Raw genomic sequence first — 15,514 nt, 5'->3', positions numbered from 1 at the left:
GATCTCTTATCTGTTCAGTAGTAAAAGAGGCCCCATGTGTGACCTGAGTGGAAATTTTAAAGGCGTGGGCTGTTTTGATTGGTCTGATAGTTTTGAGGAAATACTATAATGCGGCGAGTGCGATTTCACACCAGAAATAGTTTAACAGCTGATGGTAGCAGATTAAACTATGGAACTGGTGTTAAAGAGAGTCTATTTTTTTTTATAAAGCTTTTTTTCTAAAGTTTGATTGTGGTGCAGGAGCTTTCAGTTCACACTAATTTCATCTACCACTAGCATTAACGCTATCCACAAAGAAACATTCAACCCATGTGCCTGACAAGACAGTACTAATGATGACAACAGTGAAAAATATAGAGGTTTTCAATAACAGACTTTACAGAAATTTCTAAAAGAGACATTAGAAATTAGCAAGATTTGCATTTAACCATTAACACACACACAATGTTCCCTACTTGACAGCATTGTGCCAACTGTAAAGTTTAATGTTAGTTCCACTGAAGGGAAATCATAATGTTTCAGCATCCCAAGATGTCATTAATCGTAAATCAAAAGATAATCATTTTGTGTTAGAGGTGTCAAAGAATGGAAAGCTGTATTTACATTGCAATAGTTGAACAAGGAAAGTTTGGTAGATGGAGCTGACATACCATGAGCCTTAAACATTGTTTTTTTTCCCCTTTTTTAAGTGCAAATCCTGCGTTTCCTAAAGACGGCAGTAAACCAGGCCAGTTCCAAAATCCTAAACAGTCCTGACTCATTAATATCTATGCTCCCAAAGTGTACATACACCAGCTCACATTCTAACTCAGCAGGAAATAATGATAACTGAGTAATAGCAATGGAAATGATGGACTATATGCAAAAATTGTACTTTTCTAGGCTGTGAAGAGATGTTCAAACTTTTCATACCCTTCCCAAGGAAGCAAGCTGTCAACAGGCATGGCTGATGTTCATCTTTACACAAAGCTGAAGTTCACCAGCTTCTTAATTGAATGTTTTGTCCCACTGGAATTGCTGCAGCTTGCAAAGGTGACAGAATGTAAGTGAGGCACCATTTAAGGTGGAATGGAAAATTTGCAAAGCAAGCTGATGAATAGGAAGCCAACTTTAGTTCCCACATCTTTAACAGTATACCGGACAGCTTTAATTCAAATTTGTTTGCTCTTTGTATCTTACTCTGCACAATTTTTCAGACTTTGGGAAAATATTGAGCAGTCTTACATTGACATTTGGCACACTTCCAGCTTTATTAGCTTCACAAACCCGACCACAACCTGTAGGTAAGTAGGTAAGTAGCCATGCTATGTGATTTTATGCGCTTTTTAACTGTTGAAGCTTTAAATATGTCTTTTACTGAAAGTTAAACAAAAGAAAGAGCAAACAACTTTCACTTACTTTGTGTTGTCAAGATTGAAAGCAAGTACCTAGTATAGGTAATGTTAGCTACTAGCAAACTGTAAGTAACTAGCATACCTAACTAAATAGCCTGATGACACGGCTCATTTACACAGAGATTCATTTTACTGTACCGCCTCTGTCTGGTTTGACATGTTGCTTCTATGAGAGTCATGTGGTGCCTCACTGTAAACCAGCAAATCAGAGCAGAGCTCATCACATCATTCATGAAATCATAGGGTTGTAAATGGTCGTGTAAAAGCTCATCGGCCATTATTCATCTCAACCCAGTCACATCCCTTCTATGCAGACATCAGGCTAATTTAAAATACTGAATAAATATATTGTTGAAAAAAAAGTTGAAATTCTCTTTTACCATAATATATGAATGTGGCAAGCAACAAAGTCACAGTTGCCCTTTATATTTCTATAATTGCTTATTCATGATTATTAAGGTGTTCATGACCTAATTTATAGCCATTAATAAACTATTTTTAAAAAATCGTAAACTCTTTATAAGAATAGACTTTTTATAAAGCAGTAGGTAACTGTGAAAATGACTCATGGTGATCGACAGTTCTCACGTAGTGTGCATGGGGGATTTCAGCCTTTATTAGCAGTCAGTAAAGTAGTTTCATAGTCCTTTGTGAATTATACATGATTATGCATGACTGTAGTTTTAACAGTTCAGAGAGCCATCGTGGGCCATTTAATGAGATATGGCAATTTCATAAAATAATTTAAAAGAATGACTTGTAATCTGCACTGGAACAAGACATTCATAGTTTAGTCAGAATAATGTATGTTATTCTAACAAAACAACCTCATACTGAACAGCTGAAACTCTTTGTAACATTTATTATAAAGTCAAAAGCAAGAAAACAGCAGCAGATGTTTCATTCAAAGGCAGTCAAAGCTGATGAACCAAAATAATAAAATGAAAACATCTTCACTGTAAGAGTTAAAGAGTAGTCGACCTCTGTCGACCTTTGAAATGTTAAAAGGAGCTGATAAAGAATATATAGCATGTTAGCTGCATCACTAATCAGGTAATCATTGATTATCATGATACAGACAACCATAGTGTAAAATGAACACTATTTAAAATAGTCGTAAATGGCTGAAAAGCTACATCGTTGCTTCAGTCATTGGTTGTTAAAAATAGGAGCGGACAAATTCAGCTACATCACTGAAGCTCAGAACACTCATAAAAAAGCAAACAAACTTTGTACAGTCATTCATACTGGAAATAACAATTGTACAATAAAACATTATTAGGAGGTACAATAAATATATGTGTCTGTTAAAATCAATATTTAGTGTCTCCACTTAAAACGTCTTTACTTTTGGCTGAATTTAATAAAAATATGAAGCACTGTTTGTGTAACAAACAGACCAGCAAGGACTACAACTTTGACAATGAAGCACCACACAGTGAAGACGTCACCTGCATGGAAAAGAAAACAATGAAACAAATAAATAAATAAATAGCTACGTAGCCAGATAGATAATAGATAAACACATAGTGTTATGCTATGATTCTAAAATTAAATTATATCAATGAATATAAAGTTACATTTCTCTTGTTCAAAAGCAGAAGTTTTATTTACCTTTTCCAGTAGATTCAGCTTCATCTCCACATTCAGCCACAGCACAGTAGTAAGTTCCAGCATCAGAGAGGCTGAGCTTTCTCTTGGGGAGTTTGTAGACGCAGCTCTGTGGAGGAGAATCAGTCTCAGAGCTTTTCTTACACTCATCACTGGTGTGTGGATGAATGTAGATAATTCCTGGATGAGATTCTCCTGATCCGTGTCTGATCCAGGACACACTGTGATCTCCTGAACAGCTCAGAGTAACTGCTTGTACTGAACACTGGAGTTTAACAGCTTCTTCATTCTTGATAGCAGGGTCAGGTGGAGGATGATGGTCAGTCTTCTCATCTTTAAAATAGATCAGTAAATGTAGAAGATAAAGAGAAATAAAGCTAACATCAATGATCAGGACAAAGCAACAATAACAATAAATGTGTTCACAGTTACCTGCAAACAGTAAAAGGGTTCCAGATAGAAACTCTAAAACAGCAGATTTTGAATTTCCACAGAAATATATTCCTATATCTTCTTTTTCGACCCCATTAATGCTGAGATCAAACGTCTCTTTATCCACAGTGAAGCGGCTGTTTTCAAATGCTCGACCAAACCTGTACCTTACTTGAGGAGACTCTTGAGGAGAGTTTACTTCAGTCACAAATGGTCTCACGATGTACTGAGGCAGCTTTCCTAAACTCTGTTGATACCAATATAACAAATTATCTTTGGCTTCTTTTTGGTCACATTTTATTGTTGTGTTGTCTCCCAGCCTCACTGTTTGTACTTGAAGATCAACGATGTCAGACGATTTCACTGAAAGAAAAAAAATAGTTATTTACATGTAGAAGTTCTTGAACAGTTTATTTGTGATATAAACACATTAACCATTCAAAATACCACTTACCTGTTTCAAAGAAGCACAAAGAAAAGACAAGTAATCCGATCATTGCTGCTGTTCAGACGGTGAAATCTAATGTTCTGATCTCTTATCTGTTCAGTAGTAAAAGAGGCCCCATGTGTGACCTCAATAGACACTTTAGAGCTGTGAGTCATTTTGATTGGTCCAAGCAGTGAGGAAATAATATCGAGTGGTGAGTGCTATTTCATGCCACCCAAGAAGTAGACAGAAATAGCTTCAAACAGAGTGAAGCAGAGGAACATTTTCTTATTTCAGCCTTGGATTGTTCGGCATCTAATAAGAATGTTATACTACCATATACTGCCATTTTGTAAAATGTAAAGCTCAGATCATTGGTTGGTTTTGGTTAACATTAACATATTAACAGATCAAACTAGAGATGAATAATGCCTCCGTTGGTCACATTCAAAGTGATCATTATGCACCTTACTTGATATGAGCTGTTTAATGATTGATTTTCCCATTTGAATTTAATTAGATACATGATGCTTAGCCAAAAAACATGTTCCGCCATCCTTGTGCCAAGATTTTGCAGCATTCACTTTAGAAGCAGACTAAGACGCATGATTTTCAGTGGATTTTTACTGGACCAGTGATAGCAAAATCTGTTGCATATCTTCATAGGGTTGGTGGTTGGAGCTGAGCTAAATGGAAGTAAATCAGAAATGACGTATGTGATGTTGTGTTTTTACCAGACAGGAACAAGTCACGGAGTTACATGGAACAAGTAAGTCTCAAGCCCTGACATTCGAGTCTCGAGTCAAGTCCCCAGGCAAGACATGAGACAAACCAGTATGCTTTCCTCAGCAGATTTAAGGCCATTTCAATGCTAAACACACACACGCGCACACACGCGCACACACACACACACACACACACACACACACACACACACACACACACACACACACACACACCTAGGGGCAATGTAGCATGTCCAATAGGCCTAACTGCATGTCTTTGGACTGTGGGAGGAAACCAGAGGAAACCCATGCAGATGCAAACTCAACACAGAAAGGACCCTGCTCATTTTTTGACCTAGCCCATTTAATGGCAGTGGGCTAGTAACGTATAATAGTGTTTTTGTCAGTGCTTTTGTTTTTTTTTCTGTATTTTTCTATATTTCTGTCAATTATCCTTTCAAAAAATGACTTCATCCATAGTATAGGGATAACCATTCAGGCACAACGATATACAGAACAGTGCAACTCTACATGAAAATAATCTTCAGTACTATTTATTGTACTATTGAACTTGTGAATTTTGGATTGCACAAGGAGAGTATGGGATTAAAGATACCTGAATGTAACCTCTGCACCACCTAAAGTAGAATGCAAAAGCAGAATATTAAGCTAGCAAATAAAAGCCGATTCACCTGGTGAATGTTGTGCTCGTTTTAACTGTAGTTGTTTACATCTCTTAATTAGAGAGAGCTCTTTTGCTGCCATGAGGAAAAGGGTGAGTTTTCCTAAGTTTCACTAGTTAGACTGGATTTTAAGTGCCGAGTGAAGTCTTATTGATGCTATAGATGCTTTGCTTGGTTATTGAGGTGAATTTGAATTCTCACACTTGACTTCTGAAATGAAATAGGCCAAGCATAAGCACAGGCAACAGACATTTGACAGTGTTGCTGTGTGTGCAGTTTGGTGCAGTTCTGGCAGGCCTAGCAAGAAATTAATCCATTCACATGAAAAGCAACTGAGTCCTGTATGCAGCCAGATGCTTCTCCATGTCTCTTCCACTTGGTTTTGACTCTTTCTGAGTTCAAGGTTTCAAGTCAAAGTCAAGCTGCAAATCTGTTTTGATTTTATCAAATCAAGTTTTAGCTCATCAAATATGTGACTCGAGTCCACACTTTTGGTTTTTAGACAGGGAAGAAAATTGGATCTTATCTGGAGGCCCTTTTAGTGATGAGTGTAAATCCAGATACAGTCTACTCATGAAAAACATGTTATAAGTATAAACAGCTTCTAAAGTTTAGGAACTTTAAAAAACTAGATGTTAGATCTCAAAAACTTATGTTTTGTACTTATATAACATTATTTATCATTAGAATAGATGTGAAAAGACACAAATACAGCAAACAAAAAAAAAATGATTTTGAATGTTGATATCTTATTATTAAACATGTCATGAGAATCCTGTCTTTGGAGCAGCTGGGAAGTCTACTCTAATGTAGTGAGTATACGACTGCAAGACTAGCTTAGCAAACAAATAGTAGTGTAAATAAGCTATCTAACTACATAGGGTACATTAAGACTAATGATGTAATTTCCCTTCAAATATAAACCCAGATGTTTATCTACCATTAGGCATTTTAATAAAATTTTCCATTAATTATTGTTATTTTATTATTTAGGTAAATTGATTTACAACCTAAATTTAAAGTGAAAATAGCTACACATAGACAACATGAGGGACCATGCACTCAAGAGATATTCACACTGCTGTTGTAGAGTAGGAAGTAGGGCCTTCCTGTTGAAAGGCATGATTGGGCCATTGGCCTTTTTTTTTTTTTTTTACATCAAACAACCAGTCTGGAAACTGCTGTTTTTTTTTGGAGTATGATTCTGAAAGCTTGCCCGAAGTTGCCATGTTTAGTTACGGTTGTTAAGCTATGACTGGTATCTAGGGGAAGGAGTTAGCTAGGGTTTCATTTGCATACCGTTGTTTTCAGTTCCTCAGCCAAGAAATGAAGGCTCCAGATACAAAAAGTAGCCAACTGCTGTTGGCTTGGGTTTGGAATTCACGTTCCAGTGAGAAGCCGTTGTAATAGAGGGCAAATGCAGTTTAATTTGATAGTTTTGAAAGGTTGATTACTAATATACAATCCCACATGGCCTTTTTGACTCACAGCCAGCACATTTTGAGGACTTACGTGCTCAAACACACCTAGTTCAACTCATCAGTTGAACTGATCTTGATTGCCAGGATTAGTGATTGTTTTGGAGAAAAGAATGAATACAAATGCCCTCTGGGATTGGAATATACTGTCAATGTCAATTTATTTATAGAGCACATTTTACACAACGTTAGTTGACCAAAGTGCTGCACAATTACAAACCTTAAACACAGTACTAGTAAAAACAATTTAAAAGAGATAAAACAAATTACATAAAAGCCATGGAATATTAATGAGCTTTAATACTAGATTTAAAACGTGACAGAGTGGGTGCCAATTGAATCTGCAGCAGCAGCTCATTCCACAGTTTCGGGGCTGCCACAGCAAACGCTCAGTCCCCCCCTCTGTTTCAACCTCGACTTGGGGAACACCATCCGAAGCTGATCGGCAGATCTTAGGGCCCGTGCTGGAACATAAGGCACAAGCAATTCAGCCAAATAACTAGGAGCTAGGCCATACAGAGACTTATACACTAAAAGCAAAAGTTTATACTGTATTCTAAAAATAACTGGGAGCCAATGGAGTGAAAGCAGTACCGGAGTAATATGTTCTTTCCAGGATGTACGTGTTAAAAGCCTCACTGCAGCATTTTGCACCAACTGTAGCTTAGCAACCAATGAATGACCAGCACCAATGTATAGTGAATTACAATAATCGAGCCTTGTAGAAATAAATGCATGAATTACTATCTCAAAGTCTGAGAAAGATAAAAACGGCTTAACTTTGGATAGCTGTCAAATTTAAAACCCTCATCGAATATAACGCCCAGATTTTTGACCGAGGTCTGAATAAAAGTCTGCCATTGGCCTAGGTTCCATTGAGGACTACATGAAGGTCTCTCCTGACCAAATAGGAGAATTTCTGTCTTGGCCTCATTTAGATTTAAAAAGTTTAAAGCCATCCATGCCTTTACTATCCTCTTTCTTTAATGGTAAATAAATCTGGGTATCATCAGCATAACAATGGAAGGAGATTCCATATTTTCTAAAAATAGCCCCCAATGGTAGCATATACACTGTAAATAAAAAGGGGCCCAGGATTGAACCCTGGGGAACCCCACATGAGAGAATGTTCAGAGCAGAATCTATGGTCTTAAACAGTGCATGAGGTTTATGGCTGTTCTTTTTGACAATGGTGGAAAAATATGAGACTTTTTCAGCTTTCACTGTCTCTTGGTACTTAAACCAGCTTTCCTTAAGTACTTCATAGGATACCTGTAGCTTATCCTTTTTCCATTTCCGTTCTGCTTTTCTACATTCTTGTAGTGGAGTTGAGCCATGGCTCATTTTTAGGCTTAGAAGGAATGAATTTAAACGGAGCTATAGAGTCTAACAGATTACTACAGGTAGACTGGAAGGCTGCCAGTAGGTTATTGGTATCACAGCATTCAAAAGGTACATTACAAGTCTCTACAGTTCAGCGGTATTCATATTTAACATACAAGTGTACCGACCCCTTATAGAGGGAGCAACAGTACTAACCCAGGATGTTTCAAACATGATAGGATTGTGATCTGAGAACACGGCATCATGCAGTTCAAGATTGTCAACAGGGACACCAAAAGATAAGACGAGATCAAGAGTATGCCTCTGTTCCTGAGTAGGGCCCCTTACTGACTGTACAAGATTAAAAGAGTCCACCAGATCCAGGAATTCTTTAGCCAAAGGCTTATCTGGACAACACACGCGAATATGAAAATCTCCCATAATTAAAACCCTGTCATGCTTGAGCATAAATTCCGCCAGAAAGTCCGAAAAGTCATTTATAAAATCCTTGTTGTATTTCGGGGGGCGATAAATTATGGCGCAGCCAATTGAGTGGGAACACTCCAGTTCAAACTACAGTAGGATGGTGCTGACAACTTTCTACAGCTGAGATTGTCTCTAAAAATACTTGCTACGCCACCCCCGCGTCTAGTGCTCCAAGGTGCATGAAAAAATGAATAGTCTGCAGGCAGTAAGTCACTAAAAACACTCAGCTCACCAGCATTGGTCCAGGTCTCGGTTACACACATAAAATCCAGTGTATTTGTGGTAAAAAAGTCATTAAGAATGAATGTCTTGTTACTGACAGATCTGGCATTTACGAGGGCTATCCTTGTGGGAGTCGGGGTCAGAGGGACAGCGCCCGGGGTACCCAGCCCAGGGGGCGAAGATTTTGCACATTCACCCCTCTCCCACGACGGCGGGGGGAAAAAACAACAGGAATCTGTTCCACTTCCTCGGAGTCCACAAGGGATCTGAGCCAGACAAATGCAGGTCTAGGGAAGTACCAGTTAGATGTTGAGTGGTGCGTAAACTCGGAGTCCGTTCCCACATTATGTGCCCGGGATCCAGGGTTAGCTGCTACATGCACTTTTAATTTCACCAGCAGACCTGCACGTTTTCCTCGCCGTCTAAACCGACTCCTCTGTGGGACAAGGCCTGGTTCCTGCCGCAGGTGAGCAGGTATGCTTGCTAAAAAGGGAGGACACGGAAAGCTCCAGTTATGATCTCCTTGCCCACGATTTCCAGCTACAGATCCAATATCCAATAAGGACTGGCAATCATAAACTAAAAGTGAGTTAATAGACTCAATTACTAATGATAAAAACAGAAACACCGCCAACCAAACTAAGAGCAACAGACGGCACGCCATGAACACCGGCGCCATCTTGTTTTGTATGTGTCTTTAATACTAATAATACTCATGGTCTAGACTGCTAACTTCATTTTAGATCCAAGGAAATTTACAAGGAAGATAGCAAAATGTGTCTCTGTAGAGAAGCTGTCAGATCAAATTGGAATGCAGTTAGAGATGCAAGACAAGAATTAAATATGCACACAGATGATAAAAAGATAAAAGCGGCCCCTGACAACATGCCCCCTGCCCTTTATTCACACTCTTGTTTTAACAGCTTCATGGCTAAATATCTTCTGTTTAACACTTTGACCACAAGCCTTGATGCCACGCGATAGTCTAGTATGCCAGCAGCAATGACTGATAGCATCATTCTATAAAGGAAGAAATAGAACAAGAAGCAGGACCATGTTCACAGATTATTGAGTATTTTAACAGTGAAGAATTAGACCCTCAAAGTCCTACATTAAAACATTAAAAATAACCTGTGCTTAATAATAAACTAAACTAAACAAATAAACAAAAATCTATTAAAATGGCATAGAAACATCTCTAAATGTCCACACTGTGAGGATCTATGGAAATGCTTGATTGTGCAAATTGCAAACTGCCCCTTAATGCCCCATTGCTAAACCAGTCACTCAGATTCAGTCATTCAGTTTGAGTATCAGTCCTGTAAATTTGCCTCAGTGCAGTACAAGTGAACTAAAATGGCTGGTGGTTTAGCCTTCTTGCATAATTCACGTTATCTTCTGGTGCGAACCAGTTTATAAGTAGCTTAAACAGCTCCACACACAAAAACACAGATTTACTCATTCAGATTTTGAGATTTTATTCTCCAAACCTGCATCAGTGAGGCCTCAATGAACTGGAATGAACCTGTGCTAAGATTGTAGCATGCTAACCTACTGCCATAATGTGCTGCCTGCTACAAGAGCAGTGCGAGATGCCAGAGAGTCATGACATGAGGCTAGCGCCTGAGCCCTAAGCTGCTCATGCTGCCCTTACTGAGAGCAAACTGATGCTAGTTTGACATCAGCAGACTGCCTCCCACAACTCTCATTAGTGCTTGGGGTTGGAGTTCTGGCCTCATGGTGCCTCTTGCAGCTCTTATCACCACATCCTGTCATTAGCATATTTTTTGTAGTGAACCCTGACAGGTTCAAAGTCTATTTTGACATACAAAACTAAGCTGCTACACAGTGGCCCACAAATCGCTTCTTTCAGACTGAGAAGCTCTGTGTTTTTAATGGGAAAAATGTGAACTTTGTGCTATAGTCACATATTTGCTAAAATATCAGTCTATTTAATCATAATTAACCTTTCAACAGGAGTTACTAGCAATATTTATCTATTATTTACTTATGAACACACAATCCTAAAGTAAACTACATGGCCAAAAATATGTGGGCTTCCCCCCTAAATCTTGGGAGATTGCTAAAAGATGTATTCACATACTTTTGGCCATATAGTATAGGTTCCTCCATCTTTACTGACATGAGACATTAAGTATTTCCATCTGTTACAGTTCATTCTCTCTCTCTCTCTCTCTCTCTCTCTCTCACACACACACACACACACACACACACACACACACACACACACACACACACACACACACACACACCAGAAAAAAGTAGGGCTGCTAGAGCTTCAAAACACCTACTGTCCACTCTATTAGATGCACTTACCTTATTGATCCAGCTTGTAGATGTAAAGTCAGAGACAATGGTTCATCTGTTCTGTAGTTGCACAGTTTGTTTTAGTTGTACTTAGTTGTCAGTGGTCATAGGACGCTACTCACAGGATGTTGTTGGGTGGATATTGTGGTTAGTGGACAGTTCCCAGTCAGCAATGACACTGAGATGTTTATCATTCACTTATAGTGCCTTAAAAAAGTATTCATACCCCTAGAACTTTTCCACATTTTTTCACATTACATCCACAAACTTAAATGTATTTTATTGGGATTTTATGTGATAGACCAACACAAAGTGGCAAGTAATTGTGAAGTGAAGAGAAAATTTGACATAGTTTTCAAAATTTGTAATAAATAAAAATATAAATAAAATCCAGTGTGACCAATTGCCTTCAGAAGTCACCTAATTAGTAAATCCACCTGTGTGTAATTTATTCTCAGTATAACTAGAGCTGTTCTGTGAAGGCCTAGAAGGTTTGCTAGAGAACATTAGTGATCAAACAGCATCATGAAAACCAAGGAACACACCAGGCAGGTGAGGGATAAAGTTGTGGAGAAGTGGACAGAGCTAAACACAGGACAATCCCTGAGGAAAACCTGTTAGAGGCTGCAAAAGACTTGAGACTGAGACAGAGGTTCACCTTCCAGCAGGACAATGACCCTAAACTTACTGCCAGAGCTACAATGGAATGGTTTAGATCAAAGCATATTCATGTCTTAGAATGGCCCAGTCAAAGTCCAGACCTAAACCACATTGAGAATCTCTGGCAAGACTCTGTTCACAGATGCTCTCCATCCAGTCTGACTGAGTTTGAGTTATTTTGCAAAGAAAAATGGACAAGAATTTCAGCCTCTAGATGTGTATAGCTGGTAGAGACATACCCCAAAAAACTCGCAGCTGTAATTGCAGTGAAAGGTGGTATTGACTCAGGGGAGCTGAATACAAATGCATGCTGCACTTTCCAGATTTTTATTTGTAAAAATACTTTGAAAACTATACATTATTTTCTTTTCACTTCACAATTACGTGCTACTTTCTGTTGGTCTAAACTCCCAATAAAATCCCAATAAAATACATTTAAGTTTGTGGGTGCAACATGAAAAAATGTGGAACAGTTCAAGGGGTATGAATACTTTTTCAAGGCACATAGGTTTATACCCATGGTGCACCGCTCTGCTACCAGCACTCCACAGTAGAGTTCTTCTCTTATCAAAGCACAGACCCCCACCAAAGGTGGCTCCCAGTGCTACTTTTCACAAAAGGGTGCCCCAGTAGAACAAACCACCCAGAAAGCATGAACCCCCTCTCTACACACACTACACTGCCCCCTGGTAACAAGTTCTTGATCCTGGGGACCATGAAGTCTGTGAACCAAACTTGGGGTGGTTTATGTATTTATATATATATATATATATATACATTGCTCAAAAAAATAAAGGGAACACTCAAATAACACATCCTAGATCTGAATGAATGAAATATTCTCATTGAATACTTTGTTCTGTACAAAGTTGAATGTGCTGACAACAAAATCACAAAAATCATCAATGGAAATCAAATTTATTAACCAATGGAGGCCTGGACTTGGAGTCACACACAAAATTAAAGTGGAAAAACACACGACAGGCTGATCCAACTTTGATGTAATGTCCTTAAAGCAAGTCAAAATGAGGCTCAGTATTGTGTGTGGCCTCCACGTGCCTGTATGACCTCCCTACAACACCTGGGCGTTGTAAATAATATAAATGTAAATGAATTTATTTTCTAGCGCAACACTGTTTATCAAATGCCAGGTTTCCTTCTCTTGGCCATACATGAACATTGGTTTGCTATGTGAGAGGGAAAAGATGATGAGCCACCCGGCATTCGAATAACTGCAGAGGCTGACTGTGCATTCATTGAGTTTCTGTGAATCAGGGCTGTTTTAAAGTTAAAGCTGATATGGCAGGACAGACTTTGATTCATGAAAATGCCTTTAAGCAGAAGTCTCTTCAATTGGATTTAAGCTAAATTAAATTTTTTTCCACTTGTTTTGAGGACAGCTCTATTCTTTAAGGCTATAACTTTAAAGGTTGCTGTGTGAGTTGTGAGTTTGGATGTGAACTGAGATTCAGTTTCTGTACTGTCGATAGCTTTTTCCACTCTTTTGGGTGAACTGATGGTTAGATTTTGAGCTAACGTAGAAAGGAAATACTCAACCCTTTTGGTGATAAAACTCTGTGTTATATATTGAAAACTTAAAGGCTTTAACTCCATAATATTTTAGGGGCAACTTGCATAAAATAATTATGCCAACAAGTATTTACCATGGGTTTGTGGAAAACTTAAGTGGAAAAATTAAGCTCTCAATTACATTTTTATTTATGAAGACCCTAAAGAGAGGAAAAACTGACAACCAAAGGGAATCAAAATTATGTTCTTTAGTTTAGTTTAATCTTGTGTTCTTTAGGTTATTTCTACAACATTTTTCTACATTACAAACATTTTCTTTGTAAAAATTCTTATTTTTATATGTTGACCAAAAATACAAGACAATAAGTTCATTTATATTTATATTTGGGTTTAAAATCGCTGTATTCATGCTAGTTAAGCTCCTAGACTCCTTACTCCTAGAACTTTGAGCACGGGTCCTGCACCAACCTTATCATTATGCCTATTCATTGGTCAAGCCTATGTGGAGGCTTATATTTTATTCTCTATCTGTTATGTTTGTGTGTGTGGGTGTAAACAAAATAACCTCACAATGGACATTAATAAACAACTCTTTTAGGAATTTATTTCAAAGACAAGAAGCAAACACATATAACATTTATAGATTTGCTTGATTCAAAGATTTCATAGGTTTCCTATATCAAGCTACACTGCCTCAGTATCGCTTTTCTTCAGCAAGGTTAATGTCTGAGGTTAAAATGTTAAAAGGAAGCAGGGAAAAGTACAGTACATCAGTAACATCGCTAATTCACTGAAATGACCCAACTCTGATTGAACAAATAGGAATGAATAGTTAACAGGAGAGTGAAGAAATGCAGAAACTCTAAGGTATAATGCATGAACTAAAGCATTAAACTACAAGAAATGACTGGTTCACATAGAAGTGATTGACTGTGCTTCATCTATACAAACCGGAAACAGGCGACCAAGCTGGAACCCAGTTAAATGTTAAAGCAGATTGGCAACAAATATGAATGCGTGCTCGAATGAATATTTTTTTGGCTCAGATGTTTCTTTGCAAATCTAGTTTTCTACATATAGTATCTCTATGAAGTACTGTCAGCACACCAACAAGAATAATGAGGATTACAGCTCTTGTAATGGAAAAACAAAACAACACATGCATCTGTTGAGTGCAGTCATCACCTGTATGGAAAAATGAAGTCATTTTATAAAGGTATTTAAAGACACTCACAAAATAAACCTGGTAAAATTATGTTGTAATTCTATCTGTTATTTAATTGATTACCTTTTATTTCCGTACTACCATTTCCCATGACTGTCTCCTCACATGGAACCACAGCACAGAAGTAAGTTCCAGCATCAGAGAGGCTGAGGTTTCTCTTCGGGAGTTTGTAGACGCAGCTCTGTGTAGGAGAATCAGTCTCAGAAATCCTGACACATTGGTCATTACTGGATCCTTGTGTCTCATTGATTTCTGGATTAAAGTCTTCGGAGCCATGTTTGAGCCGATACGTTCCTGCAGAGGTAGTAAATGACACGGAATCATGGTTGGTTTTTGTACATTAAAAAATAAAAAGGAAATGAGTAAAAGCAGGACGGAAATGAAAGAAGGCTGTGCAAAACATGAATGAATTACTGAATGTGTGCTTGTCATTACCTTCAAAGACTAAAAGAGTCCCAGATCCAAACTCCACGACATTTGACTTTCCTTTTCCGCAGAAATACATCCCAATGTCCGTCCAGCTGACTCCATATATGTTGAGATCAAACCTTTCTTCATCCACGGTCATGGTGAAGCGTCCGTTTTCAAATTCTCGAGCAAATCTGTGCTTGTTGTCATGCTCAAACGTTCTCACAATATACTGAGGCACCTTTCCAGTACTCTGCCAATACCACACTAAACCATTTTTGTTGCCTTTTGCTGTTTGTTGGTCACATTTTATTGTCACATTATCTCCCTCACTTACTGGTTGTACTTGAAGCTCAGCAATTTCGGAAGATTTCACTGAAGAAAAAAAAAAAGGTCAATGAGAAAAATAAAGCAGTTATTTTTGTGTTATATATGTTTGTATTAATCCTTCACAAAATCACTTACCATTCATAAAGAGGCAAAAAGTGAAACAGATTCTAATCATTGCTTTGGTTACTGCTTTCGTGATGAGATAGAGAGATCTACTGTACTGAGCTCTCGTCTGTTCGGTAGCAAAAGAGA

The 15,514-nt window shown here is 38.1% G+C and overlaps 1 protein-coding gene across 1 annotated transcript; it reads right to left on the bottom strand.

Moving 5' to 3' along the window:
* Positions 1-13,894: 13,894 nt before the first annotated feature.
* On the bottom strand, positions 13,895-15,514 carry LOC119262479. The gene is made up of 4 exons (XM_037534739.1): positions 15,398-15,514; positions 14,960-15,307; positions 14,588-14,818; positions 13,895-14,484 (listed from the first exon to the last, which is right to left on the bottom strand). Exons 1-4 carry the CDS (start codon positions 15,435-15,437, stop codon positions 14,342-14,344), a joined length of 762 nt encoding a protein of 253 aa, XP_037390636.1. The 5' UTR covers positions 15,438-15,514; the 3' UTR covers positions 13,895-14,341.

Source organism: Pygocentrus nattereri, chromosome 2 (genome assembly GCF_015220715.1).
Source record: "Pygocentrus nattereri isolate fPygNat1 chromosome 2, fPygNat1.pri, whole genome shotgun sequence".
In the NCBI taxonomy this organism is placed as follows: Eukaryota; Metazoa; Chordata; class Actinopteri; order Characiformes; family Serrasalmidae; genus Pygocentrus; species Pygocentrus nattereri.
This window is presented reverse-complemented; position numbering and strand designations above follow the sequence as displayed.